The 22,750-nt window shown below is 46.4% G+C and overlaps 1 protein-coding gene across 1 annotated transcript in view; it reads left to right on the top strand.

Annotated features, from left to right (window-relative positions):
- KIF14 (kinesin family member 14) overlaps positions 1 to 22,750 on the top strand; it is a 58,734-nt gene that overhangs the window by 32,678 nt on the left and 3,306 nt on the right. The window contains exons 18-26 of the mRNA XM_075286420.1: positions 119 to 236; positions 1,086 to 1,179; positions 15,503 to 15,647; positions 16,786 to 16,886; positions 17,827 to 17,918; positions 18,591 to 18,842; positions 19,714 to 19,898; positions 20,785 to 20,943; positions 22,167 to 22,289. Coding sequence (XP_075142521.1) covers positions 119 to 236; positions 1,086 to 1,179; positions 15,503 to 15,647; positions 16,786 to 16,886; positions 17,827 to 17,918; positions 18,591 to 18,842; positions 19,714 to 19,898; positions 20,785 to 20,943; positions 22,167 to 22,289 — 1,269 coding nt within the window. The remainder of the gene's footprint in view (positions 1 to 118; positions 237 to 1,085; positions 1,180 to 15,502; positions 15,648 to 16,785; positions 16,887 to 17,826; positions 17,919 to 18,590; positions 18,843 to 19,713; positions 19,899 to 20,784; positions 20,944 to 22,166; positions 22,290 to 22,750) is intronic.

The following is a 22,750-nucleotide window of genomic DNA, read 5'->3' as shown; positions in this document are numbered from 1 at the left end:
TTGGGTTCATATCTTGGATTCCTTTGCATATATTTAATCCTATTTAAACCATAGTGCAGTTGTGGAAAAATAAACCCTGACTTAGGTGACTCAAGTGATTCCTTTTGTCTTTGTGTAGGCATTAGAAGACCACACAACTCGGCACACTAAAATTCTGCAAGCCCTGGAAATGGAGAAGCAGAAAATTGCTAAAGAAGTGGAGGCGCTACAGCATGAAAAGAACAATAGGGACAGAGGTAAATCGGGTAGCTAGAAACATGAAAACATTCCTCTATCAGACAGCCTTCGAATGTTAAAGGGGTTTTCTGGGCAGAAAATCTTTTTTTCAAAAAGTTTTGTAAGTGCTATTAATGGGTTAATAAGTACACCAGTTCAGCTCCGCTCTCTGTGAAAGGTAAAACTGATTTACATTGCAATGAACTATCTTGTGCTGAAACATTTGAGCTGATCTGGTTATCAAGCAATGATATAACGTAAAAACTTTGGGGCGTAGAAAACAAACAATACTTGTTAGAGCAGCTGCTATGGAAACCTAATGTGAACCTGGAAAGTAGCTAGAGTAGGTGAGGAATATGCAGAGGGAAATACTGTATTATACCAAAAAACGAAGATATGGGATGGCACTGCTGAATATACAAACAGAATCCAAATAAACTGGAGGTAAACGTGTGGACTACACTCTGTGTGTCAAGAGCCGTGGGGGTGCTCAACAACCAGAAAAAGCAACATGAAAATAGTACAATTGTAGAGAAATTTGGAAGGGCACTCACCCATATCTAGGCTCGTCTTCGTAAAAAGCTTCTTTTATTAAGGTAACATGTTTATAAAAACAAATAGTGCAGGGAGGGAAGGTAGCATAAATAGGCAAGTAGCCTACTTGCCTATTTATGCTACCTTCCCTCCCTGCACTATTTGTTTTTATAAACATGTTACCTTAATAAAAGAAGCTTTTTACGAAGACAAGCCTAGATATGGGTGAGTGCCCTTCCAAATTTCTCTACAATTGTACTAAATACTGTATTATCCTGCATGGTAAAACTGCACAACTCACCCTAATATCCTATATGTTTTCTTGACACTTCTAGTTCATCCCACTTGGAACGCTTTAAAACTTTCTGTAATGATTCAGGAAGCGAACACCATCAGTGCAAAACTCAAGAAGCACACCGTATTTAGTAGGTGGGTGCTTATTGTATGGATCTGATCTCAGTCACAGAATCATTGCTTACAAACAGCCAAAAGTGGTACAAGGGCTCAGGTGGTAACATCTATTGTCTTCAAGCAGATCAGCAAGGCAGAGAAGTGCGGACAGGTTAACCCTCTCAAGACTTCTAACTGGTCAACAGGAGCTCCGTGTCCTAGAGGGCATATATACAAATATATGATATATTTATATATTGTGTGTGTAAAATATATATATATATATATATATGTATATATATATGATAAGGTCGTGTTTATGACTAATTGACCAATAATCCCAGGTAACGATCATTGTCCTAATTGATATGAGCTAAGGGCTAGCGACGAGGTATTGATACCAGACGCAAAATGTTGGTATTAACTCCTCTCTAAGCAGTGAAGAGAGTGTGCACTGATGCATGTTTTATTAAGAACACGGGGGTTAAATAGTAGCAGATAAAGGAAGAGAGATAGCAACAACGTAAGTTTTCATATTCATTCCTAAGGGGGCGTTCACACTACCGTTGGTGTCCGATTGCAGTGTCCGTTGTTACTGTCCGTTCAAGATTTTAGCAACGGACACTAGCTGTGTCCGTTACAATTTCCATTCATTTCAATGGGATTTCATCTGTTGTCAGTTTGTGTCCGTTTGTGTCCTTAAGGGTCCGTTAACAACTATGTCCGTTTTTTCAAGCGGACAGAGAAATCACACATGCAGGATTTTTTTGTCCGTTTAAAAAAACGGACAGAAAGTGTCCGTTTTTTATTTAACATTGAGGTCTATGGGCAACGGACATATAACGGACAGTAACTGATGGCCATCAGTTACAGTCCGTTTTTTTTTCTGTCCGTTTATTTTCTGCACATGCTCAGAAAGCATAAACAGTAGAGATGAGCGAACACTAAAATGTTCGAGGTTCGAAATTCGATTCGAACAGCCGCTCAATGTTCGTGTGTTCGAACGGGTTTCGAACCCCATTATAGTCTATGGGGAACAGATACTCGTTAAGGGGGAAACCCAAATCCGTGTCTGGAGGGTCACCAAGTCCACTATGACACCCCAGGAAATGATACCAACACCTCTGGAATGACACTGGGACAGCAGGGGAAGCATGTCTGGGGGCATCTAACACACCAAAGACCCTCTATTACCCCAACATCACAGCCTAACAACTACACACTTTACACACTCAATACCACCTCTCTGACAGTAGGAAAACACCTTGAAACATGTGTATTTGGCACTTGCAGTGAGGAGAGCTTGTCACCAGCAGTGAATTTGGCCCTTGTAGTAAGTTGAGGTTGGCACCAACATTTGTTTTGAAAATCAGGGTGGATTGAGCCTCTAACCAGCAGAGTTTGGGCAAATTCATGGTGGAGGGAGCCTCTAAAAACCCCAGTTTGGACCAATTCATGGTGGAGGGAGACTCTAACCAGCCCAGTTTGGGCAAATTCATGGTGGAGGGAGCCTCTAAAAAACCCAGTTTGGACCAATTCATGGTGGAGGGAGCCTCTAACCAGCCCAGTTTGGGCAAATTCATGGTGGAGGGAGCCTCTAACCAGCCCAGTTTGGACCAATTAATGGTGGAGGGAGCCTCTAACCAGCCCAGTTTGGACCAATTAATGGTGGAGGGAGCCTCTAACCACCCCAGTTTGGACCAATTCATGGTGGAGGGAGCCTCTAAACAGCCCAGTTTGGGCAAATTCATGGTGGAGGGAGCCTCTAAAAAACCCAGTTTGGACCAATTCATGGTGGAGGGAGCCTCTAACCAGCCCAGTTTGGACCAATTAATGGTGGAGGGAGCCTCTAAACAGCCAAGTTTGGACCAATTCATGGTGGAGGGAGCCTCTAAAAACCCCAGTTTGGACCAATTCATGGTGGAGGGAGCCTCTAACCAGCCCAGTTTGGGCAAATTCATGGTGGAGGGAGCCTCTAAACAGCCCAGTTTGGGCAAATTCATGGTGGAGGGAGCCTCTAACCAGCCCAGTTTGGACCAATTAATGGTGGAGGGAGCCTCTAACCAGCCCAGTTTGGACCAATTAATGGTGGAGGGAGCCTCTAACCAGCCCAGTTTGGACCAATTAATGGTGGAGGGAGCCTCTAACCACCCCAGTTTGGACCAATTCATGGTGGAGGGAGCCTCTAACCAGCCCAGTTTGGACCAATTCATGGTGGAGGGAGCCTCTAAAAAACCCAGTTTGGACCAATTCATGGTGGAGGGAGCCTCTAAACAGCCCAGTTTGGGCAAATTCATGGTGGAGGGAGCCTCTAAAAAACCCAGTTTGGACCAATTCATGGTGGAGGGAGCCTCTAACCAGCCCAGTTTGGACCAATTAATGGTGGAGGGAGCCTCTAAACAGCCAAGTTTGGACCAATTCATGGTGGAGGGAGCCTCTAAAAACCCCAGTTTGGACCAATTCATGGTGGAGGGAGCCTCTAACCAGCCCAGTTTGGACCAATTAATGGTGGAGGGAGCCTCTAACCAGCCCAGTTTGGACCAATTAATGGTGGAGGGAGCCTCTAAACAGCCAAGTTTGGACCAATTCATGGTGAAGGGAGCCTCTAAAAACCCGTTTGGACCAATTCATGGTGGAGGGAGCCTCTAACCAGCCCAGTTTGGGCAAATTCATGGTGGAGGGAGCCTCTAAACAGCCCAGTTTGGGCAAATTCATGGTGGAGGGAGCCTCTAACCAGCCCAGTTTGGACCAATTAATGGTGGAGGGAGCCTCTAACCAGCCCAGTTTGGACCAATTAATGGTGGAGGGAGCCTCTAACCACCCCAGTTTGGACCAATTCATGGTGGAGGGAGCCTCTAAAAACCCCAGTTTGGACCAATTCATGGTGGAGGGAGCCTCTAACCAGCCCAGTTTGGACCAATTAATGGTGGAGGGAGCCTCTAAACAGCCAAGTTTTGGGAAATTCATGGTGGAGGGAGCCTCTAACCAGCCCAGTTTGGACCAATTCATGGTGGAGGGAGCCTCTAAACAGCCCAGTTTGGGCAAATTCATGGTGGAGGGAGCCTCTAAAAAACCCAGTTTGGACCAATTCATGGTGGAGGGAGCCTCTAACCAGCCCAGTTTGGACCAATTAATGGTGGAGGGAGCCTCTAACCAGCCCAGTTTGGACCAATTAATGGTGGAGGGAGCCTCTAACCACCCCAGTTTGGACCAATTCATGGTGGAGGGAGCCTCTAAACAGCCAAGTTTGGACCAATTCATGGTGGAGGGAGCCTCTAAAAACCCCAGTTTGGACCAATTCATGGTGGAGGGAGCCTCTAACCAGCCCAGTTTGGGCAAATTCATGGTGGAGGGAGCCTCTAAACAGCCCAGTTTGGGCAAATTCATGGTGGAGGGAGCCTCTAAACAGCCCAGTTTGGGCAAATTCATGGTGGAGGGAGCCTCTAAAAAACCCAGTTTGGACCAATTCATGGTGGAGGGAGCCTCTAAAAACCCGTTTGGACCAATTCATGGTGGAGGGAGCCTCTAACCAGCCCAGTTTGGGCAAATTCATGGTGGAGGGAGCCTCTAAACAGCCCAGTTTGGGCAAATTCATGGTGGAGGGAGCCTCTAACCAGCCCAGTTTGGACCAATTAATGGTGGAGGGAGCCTCTAACCAGCCCAGTTTGGACCAATTAATGGTGGAGGGAGCCTCTAACCACCCCAGTTTGGACCAATTCATGGTGGAGGGAGCCTCTAAACAGCCAAGTTTGGACCAATTCATGGTGGAGGGAGCCTCTAAAAACCCCAGTTTGGACCAATTCATGGTGGAGGGAGCCTCTAACCAGCCCAGTTTGGACCAATTAATGGTGGAGGGAGCCTCTAAACAGCCAAGTTTGGACCAATTCATGGTGGAGGGAGCCTCTAAAAACCCCAGTTTGGACCAATTCATGGTGGAGGGAGCCTCTAACCAGCCCAGTTTGGGCAAATTCATGGTGGAGGGAGCCTCTAAACAGCCCAGTTTGGGCAAATTCATGGTGGAGGGAGCCTCTAACCAGCCCAGTTTGGACCAATTAATGGTGGAGGGAGCCTCTAACCAGCCCAGTTTGGACCAATTAATGGTGGAGGGAGCCTCTAACCAGCCCAGTTTGGACCAATTAATGGTGGAGGGAGCCTCTAACCAGCCCAGTTTGGACCAATTAATGGTGGAGGGAGCCTCTAACCAGCCCAGTTTGGACCAATTAATGGTGGAGGGAGCCTCTAACCACCCCAGTTTGGACCAATTCATGGTGGAGGGAGCCTCTAACCAGCCCAGTTTGGACCAATTCATGGTGGAGGGAGCCTCTAAAAAACCCAGTTTGGACCAATTCATGGTGGAGGGAGCCTCTAAACAGCCCAGTTTGGGCAAATTCATGGTGGAGGGAGCCTCTAAAAAACCCAGTTTGGACCAATTCATGGTGGAGGGAGCCTCTAACCAGCCCAGTTTGGACCAATTAATGGTGGAGGGAGCCTCTAAACAGCCAAGTTTGGACCAATTCATGGTGGAGGGAGCCTCTAAAAACCCCAGTTTGGACCAATTCATGGTGGAGGGAGCCTCTAACCAGCCCAGTTTGGACCAATTAATGGTGGAGGGAGCCTCTAACCAGCCCAGTTTGGACCAATTAATGGTGGAGGGAGCCTCTAACCACCCCAGTTTGGACCAATTCATGGTGGAGGGAGCCTCTAAACAGCCAAGTTTGGACCAATTCATGGTGAAGGGAGCCTCTAAAAACCCGTTTGGACCAATTCATGGTGGAGGGAGCCTCTAACCAGCCCAGTTTGGGCAAATTCATGGTGGAGGGAGCCTCTAAACAGCCCAGTTTGGGCAAATTCATGGTGGAGGGAGCCTCTAACCAGCCCAGTTTGGACCAATTAATGGTGGAGGGAGCCTCTAACCAGCCCAGTTTGGACCAATTAATGGTGGAGGGAGCCTCTAACCACCCCAGTTTGGACCAATTCATGGTGGAGGGAGCCTCTAAACAGCCAAGTTTGGACCAATTCATGGTGGAGGGAGCCTCTAAAAACCCCAGTTTGGACCAATTCATGGTGGAGGGAGCCTCTAACCAGCCCAGTTTGGGCAAATTCATGGTGGAGGGAGCCTCTAAACAGCCCAGTTTGGGCAAATTCATGGTGGAGGGAGCCTCTAACCAGCCCAGTTTGGACCAATTAATGGTGGAGGGAGCCTCTAACCAGCCCAGTTTGGACCAATTAATGGTGGAGGGAGCCTCTAACCAGCCCAGTTTGGACCAATTAATGGTGGAGGGAGCCTCTAACCACCCCAGTTTGGACCAATTCATGGTGGAGGGAGCCTCTAACCAGCCCAGTTTGGACCAATTCATGGTGGAGGGAGCCTCTAACCAGCCCAGTTTGGACCAATTAATGGTGGAGGGAGCCTCTAACCACCCCAGTTTGGACCAATTCATGGTGGAGGGAGCCTCTAACCAGCCCAGTTTGGACCAATTCATGGTGGAGGGAGCCTCTAAAAAACCCAGTTTGGACCAATTCATGGTGGAGGGAGCCTCTAACCAGCCCAGTTTGGACCAATTAATGGTGGAGGGAGCCTCTAACCAGCCCAGTTTGGACCAATTAATGGTGGAGGGAGCCTCTAACCAGCCCAGTTTGGACCAATTAATGGTGGAGGGAGCCTCTAACCACCCCAGTTTGGACCAATTCATGGTGGAGGGAGCCTCTAACCAGCCCAGTTTGGACCAATTCATGGTGGAGGGAGCCTCTAAAAAACCCAGTTTGGACCAATTCATGGTGGAGGGAGCCTCTAAACAGCCCAGTTTGGGCAAATTCATGGTGGAGGGAGCCTCTAAAAAACCCAGTTTGGACCAATTCATGGTGGAGGGAGCCTCTAACCAGCCCAGTTTGGACCAATTAATGGTGGAGGGAGCCTCTAAACAGCCAAGTTTGGACCAATTCATGGTGGAGGGAGCCTCTAAAAACCCCAGTTTGGACCAATTCATGGTGGAGGGAGCCTCTAACCAGCCCAGTTTGGACCAATTAATGGTGGAGGGAGCCTCTAACCAGCCCAGTTTGGACCAATTAATGGTGGAGGGAGCCTCTAACCACCCCAGTTTGGACCAATTCATGGTGGAGGGAGCCTCTAAACAGCCAAGTTTGGACCAATTCATGGTGAAGGGAGCCTCTAAAAACCCGTTTGGACCAATTCATGGTGGAGGGAGCCTCTAACCAGCCCAGTTTGGGCAAATTCATGGTGGAGGGAGCCTCTAACCAGCCCAGTTTGGGCAAATTCATGGTGGAGGGAGCCTCTAACCAGCCCAGTTTGGACCAATTAATGGTGGAGGGAGCCTCTAACCACCCCAGTTTGGACCAATTAATGGTGGAGGGAGCCTCTAACCACCCCAGTTTGGACCAATTCATGGTGGAGGGAGCCTCTAAACAGCCAAGTTTGGACCAATTCATGGTGGAGGGAGCCTCTAAAAACCCCAGTTTGGACCAATTCATGGTGGAGGGAGCCTCTAACCAGCCCAGTTTGGGCAAATTCATGGTGGAGGGAGCCTCTAAACAGCCCAGTTTGGGCAAATTCATGGTGGAGGGAGCCTCTAACCAGCCCAGTTTGGACCAATTAATGGTGGAGGGAGCCTCTAACCAGCCCAGTTTGGACCAATTAATGGTGGAGGGAGCCTCTAACCAGCCCAGTTTGGACCAATTAATGGTGGAGGGAGCCTCTAACCACCCCAGTTTGGACCAATTCATGGTGGAGGGAGCCTCTAACCAGCCCAGTTTGGACCAATTCATGGTGGAGGGAGCCTCTAAAAAACCCAGTTTGGACCAATTCATGGTGGAGGGAGCCTCTAAACAGCCCAGTTTGGGCAAATTCATGGTGGAGGGAGCCTCTAAACAGCCCAGTTTGGGCAAATTCATGGTGGAGGGAGCCTCTAACCAGCCCAGTTTGGACCAATTAATGGTGGAGGGAGCCTCTAACCAGCCCAGTTTGGACCAATTCATGGTGGAGGGAGCCTCTAAACAGCCCAGTTTGGGCAAATTCATGGTGGAAGGAGGCTCTAACCAGCAGAGTTGTGGGAAAGCAGGGTGGAGGGAGCCTCTAACCAGCAGAGTTGGTGGAAATCAGGGTGGAGGGAGCCTCTAACCAGCAGAGTTGGGGGAAATCATGTTGGAGGGAGCCTAGTATTAGCAGAATTGTGCAACGCTTATGGTGGATGAGTATGAGGATGCGGAGGAATTGGAGAGGTTGAGTACAGACATGGAGTTTCATGTTGGGGTGCTTTACACAGGTGGGCACAAAAATGAAGGCTCTATCCAGTGGTGGTTCATTTTTATCAAAGTGAGCCGGTCGGCACTCTCAGCTGACAGACGGGTGCGCTTGTCAGTGATGATGCCACCGGCTGCACTGAACACCCTCTCAGATAGGACGCTGGCGGCAGGACAGGACAGCACCTCCAAGGCATATAGGGCAAGTTCAAGCCACAGGTCCAACTTCGACACCCAATACGTGTAGGGCGCAGAGGGGTCGGAGAGGACAGGGCTGTGGTCGGAAAGGTATTCCCGCAACATGCGCCTATACTTCTCACGCCTGGTGACACTAGGACCCTCCGTGGCGGCACTTTGGCGAGGGGGTGCCATCAAGGTGTCCCAGACCTTAGACAGTGTGCCCCTCGTTTGTGTGGACCGGTGAGAACTTGGTTGCCTACTGGAGGAACTGCCCTCCCTGCCGCCAACGTCACATGCTGGAAACATCTCCATCATATTCTGCACCAATTGCCTGTGGCAAGCATTGATGCGATTGGCCCTCCCCTCTACCGGAATAAAAGACGAGATGTTGTTTTTATACCGGGGGTCAAGGATAGCAAAGATCCAGTACTGGTTGTCCTCCATGATTTTGACAATACGCTTGTCGGTTGTAAAGCACCCCAACATGAACTCAGCCATGTCTGCCACAGTGTTAGTTGGCATGACTCCTCTGGCCCCACCGGAAAGTTCAATCTCCATTTCCTCCTCATCCTCCATGTCTACCCATCCGCGCTGCAACAATGGGACGATTCGAAGTTGCCCGGAAGCCTCCTGTATCACCATCACATCATCGGACAACTCTTCTTCCTCCTCCTCCTCCTCCTCCTCCTCCTCCATTAAACGCAGTGAAGCGGACAGATGTGTGGACCTACTCTCCAGCTGTGACGGATCGGATGCTATCCCTAACTCCTCTGTGTGATCTGAGTTATCCCTGATGTCAATCAGGGATTCTCTCAGAACACACAAGAGCGGGATTGTAAGGCTCACCATCGCATCCTCAGAGCTCACCCTCCTTGTGGACTCCTCAAAGACCCGTAGGATGTCACAAAGGTCTCTCATCCATGGCCACTCATGGATGTGAAACTGAGGCAGCTGACTTTGTGGCACCCTAGGGTTTTGTAGCTGGTATTCCATCAAAGGTCTCTGCTGCTCAACCACTCTATTCAACATCTGAAACGTTGAGTTCCAGCGTTTGGGGACGTCGCACAAAAGCCGGTGTTGTGGCACATGCAGGCGTTGCTGGAGAGATTTTAAGCTAGCAGCGGCTACTGTCGACTTGCGAAAGTGGGCGCACATGCGCCGCACTTTCACCAGTAGCTCTGGAACATTGGGGTAGCTCTTTAGGAAACGTTGCACCACTAGGTTGAAGACGTGGGCCAGGCATGGAACATGTTGGAGTCCGGCAAGCTCCAGAGCTGCTACCAGGTTCCGGCCGTTATCACAAACGACCATGCCTGGGCCCAGGTGCAGCGGCTCAAACCATATTGCCGTCTCATCGAGGAGGGCATCCCTCACCTCGGAGGCAGTGTGCTGTCTGTCCCCCAAGCTGATCAGCTTCAGCACAGCCTGCTGACGTCTACCAACGCCAGTGCTGCAACATTTCCAACTCGTAGCTGGGGTCAATCTAACAGCGGAGGAGGAGGCGGTGGCGGAGGAGGAGGCGGTGGCGGAGGAGGAGGCGGTAGAGGAGGAGGAGGAGGGGGGTGTTCTTCTCGTGTCCCTGCCAGGAATGTTAGGCGGGGAGACGAGGTACACCGGGCCAGTTTGGGAAGCAGTCCCAGCCTCAACTACATTCACCCAGTGTGCCGTCAGTGAAATGTAGCGTCCCTGTCCGCATGCACTTGTCCACGCGTCGGTGGTCAAGTGGACCTTTGTGCAAAGCGCGGAACTAAGGGCCCGCCTGATGTTGAGTGACACGTGCTGGTGCAAGGCGGGGACGGCACACCGGGAGAAGTAGTGACGGCTAGGGACGGCATAGCGAGGTGCCGCAGTTGCCATCAGGTCCAGGAAGGCGGGAGTTTCAACAAGCCGGAACGCCAACATCTCCTGGGCCAGCAGTTTAGCGATGTTGGCGTTCAAGGCTTGCGCGTGTGGGTGGTTAGCAGTGTATTTCTGCCGCCGCTCCAATGTCTGAGAGATGGTGGGTTGTTGTAAAGAAACGCCTGATGGTGCCTTTGATGGTGCAGGAGAAGGAGATAAGACAGGACCAGGGGAGGATGAGGTAGAAGTCAACAAAGTGGCGGAGGCAGATGAAGTGGTGTCCTGGCTCGTCCTCTGGAGTGCATCGCCAGCACAGTCAGCAGTGGCAGTGGCAGAGGCAGTGGCAGAGGCAGTGGCAGTGGCGTGAACGGCAGGCGGCCTTTGTCCTGCCGTTGCTGCCTGCCACTGATTCCAGTGCTTGGATTCCAAATGACGGCGCATTGAAGTGGTGGACAGGTTGCTCTTCTCAGAGCCCCTAATCAATTTCGAGAGGCAAATTGTGCAGACAACACTATATCTGTCCTCGGCGCATTCCTTGAAAAAACTCCACACCTTCGAGAAACGTGCCCTCGAGGTGGGAGTTTTTCGGGGCTGGGTACGAACTGGAACATCTTGGGAGATTCCGGGTGTGGCCTGGCTTCGCCTAAGCTGCTGACCTCTGCCTCTGCCTCTAGCTACCCTTTTTGGTGCTGCACCTGCCTCAACATCCACACTACTTTCCCCGCTTGACATCCCCCCTGTCCAGGTCGGGTCAGTGTCCTCATCATCCACCACTTCCTCTTCCAACTCCTGTCTCATCTCCTCCTCCCGCACAATGCGCCGGTCAACTGGATGCCCTGACGGCAACTGCGTCACATCATCGTCGATGAGGGTGGGTTGCTGGTCATCCACCACCAAATCGAACGGAGATGGAGGAGACTCTAGTGTTTGAGCATCTGGACACAGATGCTCCTCTGTTAGGTTCGTGGAATCGTGACGTGGAGAGGCAGGTTGAGGGACAATGAAAGGAGCGGAGAACAGCTCTGGGGAGCAGGGACAGTTTGGGTTATTGTTCTGTAAAGCTTCGGAATTTTGGGAGGAAGGAAGACAAGACTGTTGGGTAATAGGAGGAGAGGAGGCAGAGTCTGACTGGCTGCTGGACAATGTGCTGTAAGCGTTCTCTGACAGCCATTGCAAGACCTGTTCCTGGTTCTCGGGCCTACTAAGGTTTGTACCCTGCAGTTTAGTTAATGTGGCAAGCAACCCTGGCACTGTGGAGTGGCGCAATGCTTGCTGCCCCACAGGAGTAGGCACGGGACGCCCTGTGGCTTCACTGCTACCTTGCTCCCCAGAACCATTCCCCCGACCTCGCCCACGGCCTCGTCCACGTCCCTTTCCGGGAGCCTTGCGCATTTTGAATTCCTAGTTAGAAATTGGCACTGTATACCAGTAGTAAAAATTGTGGGTGCACGTAACCCCAATATATTCTTTGAATTCCCAGTCAGACACTGGCACTATATGGCAGTAGCAAGAAATGAGGGTATTTATAACCCCAATATATTCTTTGAATTCCCAGTCAGACAATGGCACTGTATACCAGTAGTAAAAATTGTGGGTGCACGTAACCCCAATATATTCTTTGAATTACCAGTCAGAAACTGGCACTATATGGCAGTAGCAAGAAATGAGGGTATTTGTATTCCCAATATACTCTTTGAATTCCCAGTCAGACAATGGCACTGTATACCAGTAGTAAAAATTGTGGGTGCACGTAACCCCAATATATTCTTTGAATTACCAGTCAGAAACTGGCACTATATGGCAGTAGCAAGAAATGAGGGTATTTATAACCCCAATATATTCTTTGAATTCCCAGTCAGACAATGGCACTGTATACCAGTAGTAAAAATTGTGGGTGCACGTAACCCCAATATATTCTTTGAATTCCCAGTCAGAAACTGGCACTATATGGCAGTAGCAAGAAATGAGGGTATTTGTATTCCCAATATACTCTTTGAATTCCCAGTCAGACAATGGCACTGTATACCAGTAGTAAAAATTGTGGGTGCACGTAACCCCAATATATTCTTTGAATTACCAGTCAGAAACTGGCACTATATGGCAGTAGCAAGAAATGAGGGTATTTATAACCCCAATATATTCTTTGAATTCCCAGTCAGACAATGGCACTGTATACCAGTAGTAAAAATTGTGGGTGCACGTAACCCCAATATATTCTTTGAATTCCCAGTCAGAAACTGGCACTATATGGCAGTAGCAAGAAATGAGGGTATTTGTATTCCCAATATACTCTTTGAATTCCCAGTCAGACAATGGCACTGTATACCAGTAGTAAAAATTGTGGGTGCACGTAACCCCAATATATTCTTTGAATTACCAGTCAGAAACTGGCACTATATGGCAGTAGCAAGAAATGAGGGTATTTATAACCCCAATATATTCTTTGAATTCCCAGTCAGACAATGGCACTGTATACCAGTAGTAAAAATTGTGGGTGCACGTAACCCCAATATATTCTTTGAATTCCCAGTCAGAAACTGGCACTATATGGCAGTAGCAAGAAATGAGGGTATTTGTATTCCCAATATACTCTTTGAATTCCCAGTCAGACAATGGCACTGTATACCAGTAGTAAAAATTGTGGGTGCACGTAACCCCAATATATTCTTTGAATTACCAGTCAGAAACTGGCACTATATGGCAGTAGCAAGAAATGAGGGTATCTATAACCCCAATATATTCTTTGAATTCCCAGTCAGACAATGGCACTGTATACCAGTAGTAAAAATTGTGGGTGCACGTAACCCCAATATATTCTTTGAATTACCAGTCAGAAACTGGCACTATATGGCAGTAGCAAGAAATGAGGGTATTTGTATTCCCAATATACTCTTTGAATTCCCAGTCAGACAATGGCACTGTATACCAGTAGTAAAAATTGTGGGTGCACGTAACCCCAATATATTCTTTGAATTACCAGTCAGAAACTGGCACTATATGGCAGTAGCAAGAAATGAGGGTATTTATAACCCCAATATATTCTTTGAATTCCCAGTCAGACAATGGCACTGTATACCAGTAGTAAAAATTTTGGGTGCACGTAACCCCAATATATTCTTTGAATTCCCAGTCAGACACTGGCACTATATGGCAGTAGCAAGAAATGAGGGTATTTGTATTCCCAATATATTCTTTGAATTCCCAGTCAGACAATGGCACTGTATACCAGTAGTAAAAATTGTGGGTGCACGTAACCCCAATATATTCTTTGAATTACCAGTCAGAAACTGGCACTATATGGCAGTAGCAAGAAATGAGGGTATTTGTATTCCCAATATATTCTTTGAATTCCCAGTCAGACAATGGCACTGTATACCAGTAGTAAAAATTGTGGGTGCACGTAACCCCAATATATTCTTTGAATTCCCAGTCAGACACTGGCACTATATGGCAGTAGCAAGAAATGAGGGTATTTGTATTCCCAATATATTCTTTGAATTCCCAGTCAGACAATGGCACTGTATACCAGTAGTAAAAATTGTCGGTGTATATAGCCCCAATTCTATTGCTAGGGGACTTGCAGGGTATTTCTGGGGTGAAGGTGGGGGGGCACACCGTTGGAACGGGTATCGGGGTATATATCGGGTATACGGGAATACACTGACAGTGTATTCCATTCAGGATCCTGGGAAAGCTGGGTTGCGGCGATTGAGCCCGTCAGTGCCACGTTACACTGACAAGCTTCTCCCTGGAATTTAGCTCTTACAAGAGCTGTTGGTTGTCTTCTCCTTCCTATCCTAGCCTGTCCCTGCCTACCCAGAATCTAAGCCCTAGCTAGCTGGACGGAAACCTCCGTCCTCGGTGAATTGCAAGCTCAGAATGACGCGAACCTGGGCGGCGCTGTTCTTTTAAATTAGAGGTCACATGTTTTCGGCAGCCAATGGGTTTTGCCTACTTTTTTCAACGTCACCGGTGTCGTAGTTCCTGTCCCACCTACCCTGCGCTGTTATTGGAGCAAAAAAGGCGCCAGGGAAGGTGGGAGGGGAATCGAGTAATGGCGCACTTTACCACGCGGTGTTCGATTCGATTCGAACATGCCGAACAGCCTAATATCCGATCGAACATGAGTTCGATAGAACACTGTTCGCTCATCTCTAATAAACAGCAAAAAAGAAAAAACGGACAGTATAAAAAACGGACACCAACTGATGCTAACTGATACTAATGTGTCCGTTTTTTTTTAACTGATCCATTAAATGGATCAGTTAAAAAAACGGACAATTAGCATCAGTTAGTGTCCGTTAATGTCCGTTATGATAGGTGTCCGTTTTTTTTCTTTTAAACGGACACCTTCATAACGGACAACAACGGTAGTGTGAACGCCCCCTAATTGATATGGTACATCTCAATCAAACAGAAAAAGTTTAAGCAGTGCCATATATAGCCAGCTACTCCCGGTCCTGCGTGGTGACCTTGGGGAGCAGTCTTCTGGCAGCAAGCCAAGCATTTGTTTTCTTGCACCCATCCTGGATGCAGGCACCATCTTATCATATACTGTAACATTATACCAGTTTCGAGCATAAACAATTATATCTAGTATTCAGCTTTTAAGGAGAACAATATGTTTCATACATTACATGATTATAACCATCACATTATATATATATATATATATATATATATATATATATATATAGCAGCGCCTGTAGCGTTGTACAGTGTGAGCGGGGAGGAACGCCCCCCCCCCCCCCTCCGCTCACAGTGCTCGTCCATAGACGAGTATTATCAGGAGGGGAGGGGGCGTTCCTCCCCGCTCGCACAGCACAGCGTGATAGGCGCTGCTGTGGAGGACGTTCCTGACAGAGTATCAGGAACGCCCTTCTGACTGTGAAGAGCTACGGTACCTGCACCGCTAGCGCTTTACCTGGGGCACAGATCGGGTAAGCCACCAGTGCGCTGAATTCAGTGCACACACCTTAATTTAATACACTTTTTTTCTATATGGATTTATTAACTGTTTGGTAATTTTATAGACTAGTTAAAATATGCTAAATCCTTCTGCCATTTATTTCTATGCATTTATCAGGCATGATCTATCAGAAAAGGATAAAGAAAACCAACCTGAAGGCTCTGTGCAGATCATGGTTAGAAATCTCAAGTTGGATATTGTAACATTCTGGAGTCTTGAGAAATTTGAATACAAGTTGGCTGCAATGAAGGAGTTGTATGAGGTGCGTATAATGTGTAACTTGAATGGTCATTCATTTCTATAAAACTTAGTCTCATTTCTTAGAGCATGTGCTTCTGGACCAAAATGTAATGTACTTTATTTAACAGTACAGCAGCTTTCTGCCTGAAAACCTGTCTAAAGTTCCTGCCACTAGATCTATATTGTGGTCACTTGGACTTTTCTTAGAAATTTGTTCGCAATTGTATATTTATCCCTGGCAGAATGGCAGAAGAGTGTTGGGTTTGGGTTTGTGAGAAGCAGAGCACAAGTTCCAGTGCTGCAGAAATGTCCAATGACAGAGTTTTGTTCAATGCAGTGAATACTTTGGACCGAAAGGTTTTTATAATAGGACCACCATGCATGTAGATATGTATCTTTTTGGCTGCATCCTCGCCAACATTTATCTGAGTAGTTACTATTTGTTTTGGCAATTTTTGAAGGGGTTAGGTGCCATCTTAGTATAAAGTTTCGTGACAGTTCAAGGTGATGTGTACCTGGATGTAAGATAAGCTAATCCTGCAATAGTCCCACCTTGGGGAAATTCAGTGTGTTACAGCAGCATGGATAATACGGTAATATATGACAAGAGAGAGCACATACAAGCTCATAGCAGATAGAAAAGATACTAGGAGCCATAGCAACTAAAAAGAAAGACTTCAGGATCATTTAGTTCTCTGTGCGGAGTGATCTTCGCTTAGCCTGATGTAGATTATAGGGTCTGACCGCGGATGGGAGAAAGAACCTCCGATAGCGCTCCTTCTCACAATGGGGTAACACTTCTTACTGCTAAAAGTATATGTGATCCTATTGTTTTATTATTACCAACAAGAGAGTGGATTGTAGGAAGCAGAGCTCAAGTTTCGGGAGAGATTCACTTTTTACATCGTTTGCCAATTCCTACAAGATACGGTATCTCCTTGAAACATTATTGTGAGCGTCTTTTGTGGAGTTGTACACCTTATAGCATGCGCACTCTTGTCTAGGTGGAGCACAGAACCTATTGAACAGCCTTATTATCATATGTACTTTATTAATGGCTGCTCTTATTAATACAGGTTGCATGTCTGTCATTGAATGCTTTTATGGCCAGTTACGTTTATGCATGCTGAATAGTTTGGGTTTGCATTCTACATCCACAGAGCAATGGCAGTGTAAAGGATGACGACATATTTTATGATCCAGGAGATGAATGGGAGCCAGATCTAGCAAAATCAGCAGTGTCCAATTTCTCAAGGCGAAGGTAAAGTGCATTGGGAGATTGAAAGCTAAACGTGATGCTAAATAACAAAAATTCTGGATGCAAACTTCAGTTTTGCAGAATTTGCAGGGCCCCCCTATTACAGCATAAGGCCTCGAGGCCCTTTTCATAGACCAGTTATTGAGAACTTTCTGGGTCCATTAAACTGGTTCATGCAAAGATGCCATCATGATAAATGAGGAAACAACCGTATGTCAGGCGATCTTTTATGCAGCGTAAACAGTCAGCAGCCATGTGTACAGGACAAGGTACAGCCGTGATGACTATGGCATGTGAATGTAGCAAACAAGTGGGCAATGATCGGAAACAAAGATTCCTAAGAACTTCCCACATCTGATCATCACCTGGCTTGAAAAGGCCCTTAGCTACAGACTTGATCAGTGTTGTGTATCACTATTTTGAAGCCAAAATTATTACTAAATACAGGAGAAAATTGATGGAAATATTTATACTTACATCCACTCCTGATTTACCTGCAAAATACTGACTAATTGTGTGAATAAGGTCCAAGTTAAGAGTCTCAAGATTGAATAGTATGATTCAGGATTCTGATATTTCTAAATAAAAATCATTGATACAGACATTTCCCATGATTTGATCAGCAGCGGGAGCGTTTTTCAGGGCAGAAGTTTCATTAAAGGGGTTGTGCGGTTCATAATTTTATTATATAATAATGCTGCTGAGGGGCCCAAGAACCTAATAAACCATCGCTCGCCTCTCCCTGGTCCCCGTCTCCAGTGCTGGTGGCTCAGGTTGTCTGTATACAGGTCACGATCTACATGTGCTAGGTGAAGCCAATCACAGACCGCAGCAGTCGCCTCTTCACAAGCAGCAGATCCAAGTGCCTTTTATTGATTGTGACGTCTTGATATAGACATTTCTCTGAGATAGATGTATGTCCTTTTTGTTTTTTTTCATTAAGGAGTAAAAGCCTCATGAAGAACAAGAGAATTTCTGGATGTCTGTATGAGATAAGAGTCCACCCTATACAAAGTCTACAGTCTGGACATACAGGTGGGTTTGCATGTCTTTTTATGGGATATTATTGACTGTGAAGTGATTGTTTGCTTGATTTCTGATTGATATTTTATGGCTCTTTACGCTCATGTAGGAATTTGTGGCTGAATTCATCAAGCAGAAACTTTTTGTTTCAGGAATTTGAAACATATTGTTTTTCTGCTTGACGGAAACTGACGCAGATTATGACGCTGATTTTGACATGGAATTTGGAGACGTTTGCCATTGCCTTTATTGGGCAGAGACAAATTCCAAATTCTGGAAGTAGATTAAGGGCAGGTTCACACCTGCGCCCAGTCTCTGCTTTTGGGTTTCCGTCTTCTGCCGAGAGAAACTGGACAGGAGACGGAAACCCAGCGGTCTGTTTTCAAACCCATTCACTTGAATGGGTTTGCAAAGTTTCTGCCCGTGAGCATCTTGTGCCTCTCCGTGGCGAAACCGTTCTTTTGTGTTTTTTTTAACCGGACTGAAATTCCTGCATGTCCGACTTTGAGTTTGTTTAAACAAAAAATGGTTTCGCTGTGGACAGGCAGAAGACGCTCACGGTCGGTCACTTTGCAAACCCATTCAAGTTCACACATATTCACTTTCTGCTAAATGCTAGTCTACCATTCTTTTGCTGAATATGTAATAAAAATACCATAACATCATTTTATATTTTATTTACAGGTTTATTGAATAAATCCAGCAGCTTCTTGAGTAAATCCAACAGCAGTAGTGTTTGCTCAAACCCAACAGATTCCCATCTTCCTAGGATCTGTAAGGATCTATTAGGATCTTCCTTGGATTACCTAGGTCAAAGTCATGCAGATGAGAGCAACATAGCTGACAGTGTGATCTGCTGCCTACGTACTGTGTGCTCTGCAGTCTACGGTCTGTCTCGGGCATATGAACAGCAGGATGATGATAGCACAGATGCCTGTGAGTGCACAAAGGTCTTTTACTATACTTATTTTGCATTAAGTTCCATGTCAGAAAACAGCAATTTAGGGCTATTGTTTTTTGGGGTTGATCATCCCACATTCAATAACCCACTATTGACAGAATGGAGGCTGTACATGCTGCCGTATCCCCTACCGTAATTGGTGCAGTTGTAACAGAATTCCTGTGAGTGTTCTATTATCACACACCGTGAAATACCTTTCATTACCATATATTAGCAATAGCTGATCAATGGTGGTCTGACACCCAGGACACTTGCCGATCAGCTGTTTGAATAATTTTCAGCATCTTCACTGAATACCAAACACAGTGCCATAGATTGAGGAGGGTCCTCCTTGATATTGCAGCTTGGCCCCCTTCACTTACAGCTGTGCCATGCAACAATTGAGTTGATGTCATAGGCACAGGGTAGAGGCCACAGCAATAGTGAATACCACTTCCTCTTCAAACAGCTGATCTGTGGCGGACCCATGTGTTGGACCCCCTGCTGATCAGGTATTGGTGACCTATTTTAAAGTGGTATTGGTGACCTATGTAAGAGCAGCATAGTGTTCCCTTCTCCACCTCCTGCTTGCCCTGGCAGCCCATCAATAAATGGTGGGGAAGGCAAGGAGAGGTGGTCGTGGGAGATACATATCTGTTTGGCAGCTGATAAATTGATTGTCATGTTATATTATGGAAATTTTTTTATGCAGTTGGTATTAAAATCCAAAAAGTACATGGAAATGGTAATATTGCAGCAATTATATGAATCAAAATGAAAGATTTTTGATATTAAGCATGAGTTTTACAAGGATGTGTATGTGAGCGCGTGGATTGCTCCAATCAGTAATGTCTGCTATCTTTTCAGTGTTCTTGGTCAATCGTTCTGCGCAGTTACAGAGTGTACGAATGACGTCCGCATTTCAGCAGCTTGTTGTGTTAAGCAAACATTGCTTGGACCATTTACCTGAAAGTCAAGAGAGTTCCCGACTAGCTGACAGCATGCTGTTGTCTATTAGGAAGTTAGGAGGACATCTGCAGCTGCTCCTACAGGTGATCATGACATTTTATGAGCGTCGTATTTGCTAATCTATCCCCGTCTGTCAGCCACCAATAATGTGAGATCTTTATTTTTTAATGATACAGTCACTTGCACCACAAGGTATTTTATTTCTGTCCTCTGCAGCATTTTGTAAGTGATTCAAGTTGACAACAAGCAAGCATTGGTGTTTTTACAGTTTGGACTATTGAAGCCACTATCTTACTGGTTATTATTAGAGATGAGCGAACAGTAAAATGTTTGAGGTTTGATATTCGTTTTGAGTAGCCCCGCAATATTCGACTAATCGAATATCGAACCCTATTATAGTCTATGGGGGGAAAATGCTCGTTTCAGGGGTAGGCAACGTTTGAGCAAATTATACTTACCAAGTCCACGAGTGAGGGTCGGGCTGGATCCTCTGAGAAGTCTTCTCCGTGCAGCGTCCCCGCGGCATCTTCCAGCTCTTCATTCACTCTGCCAGGCATCGGGCCTGGGCAGAGCCGACTGCGCATGCCCGCACTACAAGCAGACATGCGCAGTCGGCTCTGCCCAAGCCCAATGCCTAGCAGAGTGAATGAAGAGCCGGAAGATGCCGCGGGGAAGCTGGACGGAGAAGACTTCTAAAGGTAGGAGAAGAACCAGCGTTGATTGGCCGACCTGTAAAGCATTCAGCCAATCAATGCTGGTTCTGCATCGAACTTTTACATTCGAACAGCGAGTGGTACTCGATCGAGTACGAGTATTTCGAATACCGTAGTATTCGATTGAACACCTACTCGATCAAGTGCTACTCGCTCATCTCTAGTTATTATAGGTTACAGCAGTACGTCTCTGGTCCCTTTTTATCGTAATACTCCTTCATTGGTTTTAATAGCTCCTGCCTTACTATTTTCTTAGGGATGTTGCTCAGATATATCAGCCATGGTTACAGAAGCAAAAGATAAAGCCAACAGTACAACGGAGCAGATACTACAGAGCATTGGAAACTTGGCAGCGCTGAGTGAGTTGGAATTACATCTCCCAGAAGAGGAATCTGCAGAAGAGCATGGTCTACAGGTACATAAGCAAGAATACATGACTTTAATTGGTGACAAATGTTAAAAAAACAAAACAAAAAAACCCCCTATATTTTGGTCACTGTAGTGCATGGAATAATTTCCATTAGTTTTGCTGTTGGGAGCCCCTATACACAAGACTGAGTGATTATTTTATATGAATGGTGGCTCTGAGCCATCCCAAAGAGGGTTTCATCATCCAAAGGCAGGGGTCAGCAACCTTTGGCCCTCCCGCTGCTGTGAAACTACAACTCCCAACATGCTCCATTCACTTCCATGGGAGTTTCAAGAGCAGCAGAGCAAGTATGCATGCTGGGAGTTGTACTTTCACAATAACTGGTATGCCGAAGGTTACCTACCCCTGGTCTAAGGAGTGATAACCAGAGATGTCTGGCCGTGCAGCTTACTTCTCCCTGCCCATTCAGAATACAGCGTGTTCAGCTAAAATGAGCTGGAAAGTTACGGGAATAGCTGCCATCCATATAACTATTTGGCCAACTATTCTTCAAGGGGAATGGGCACCTTAAAGAGAACCTTTCACCATCTCCAAAAACTCCAGTTCTTAGCATCTGTTATTAGGTGAGATGCTGCTCTACTGATTCTGGCACAGTTGGAATTTTTTTCTGTAGCCCTCAACTTTCTCGAGCAATCAGTTCTGTAAGTTTTGATGCCTGATATGCTATTTAGTGTCTGTACTGTCAGGTGGGCGGTGGCAGAGAAGGGGTGTGATTCTGAGCTCTGACTGGCTGCCACTGATTGGAGCTCTGAGTGACGCCCCCTGCCTGACACCGCCCTTCTGACATTACAGAGCTTAAATAGCGCGTCAGTCACCAAAACTAACAGTCATTGTTGCTCAGGAACCTTGGGGGCTAGGGAAAAAATTCCAATTTTGTTGGAATCAGTGGAGCATCGGTGCCCAGTAATAGATACTATGAACTAGAATGGGTGAGGTGGTGAAAATTAATTTTTTGTTTTGTCTGGAATTATTCTTTTGAGATTCTTTCTAATGTAAATGTGTTATTATTGTTATGTGCGGCTGTGCTGAGGCTAACTCCCACATCCAGTTACTTTCCATCGCAAAGGAGGGGGTGGAAAGTACCAAGATTCTACTTATGGTATTGTGGTTAATGTATTATACTGTATTGATGTTAAATATGATACAAAAGCTAGGAAACATACACATTTTATTGGCAAATTTGATTTCTGATGTTCCTTTTCTTCCAGAAGTCTATTAGTGAGATACTTTCCACGGGAATGTGTTTAGGGTTAGAGAGTCTTATGGACAGTGGAATACAAGCTGCACGGCTGATGCAAGCAGATCTTGAGAGATGCTGGGTTTCTGATAAGGTACGGTTTTATTAACATTTTCCCCCAACGTAACTAGACAGGGGGAGGTTTGTTGTAGGAAGATACTTTAGACGTCCTTTTGTCCTTGATTACCTTGTCATTCTTCCACTTTGCTATAAATGGCCACTAACCGCTCAACAAACTTTGCATAAATCAGTAGTACAAGGGAGTATAAGAGGTGTCATTGTACGTTTACATAGAAATCTATGGAGAGGGGATGGGCAGGAGTGAGTGAGAGGTGAGACAGATGCAGACTGCTGCAGAAAACCGTAAGCTTTGCATCTCTCACCAGGTGGTTTAGTCACATTTGTACAGGTCAGTACTTCTCTATAATGTCTTATAGGACCCTGCTGGTGCTTAGGAGGGAGATAGGTATATGGAGCTGACTCTCCTCTACTTTCTGTGTGCTGTCAATGTCAAGCATTATAGCAGCTAGTCTCCTTCCAGATCAGGGAGAAGTG

This window comes from Leptodactylus fuscus, chromosome 9 (assembly GCF_031893055.1).
Source record: "Leptodactylus fuscus isolate aLepFus1 chromosome 9, aLepFus1.hap2, whole genome shotgun sequence".
NCBI lineage: Eukaryota > Metazoa > Chordata > Amphibia > Anura > Leptodactylidae > Leptodactylus > Leptodactylus fuscus.
Note: the sequence above shows the minus strand (reverse complement) of the source record. Positions and strands in the feature narration are given on the sequence as shown.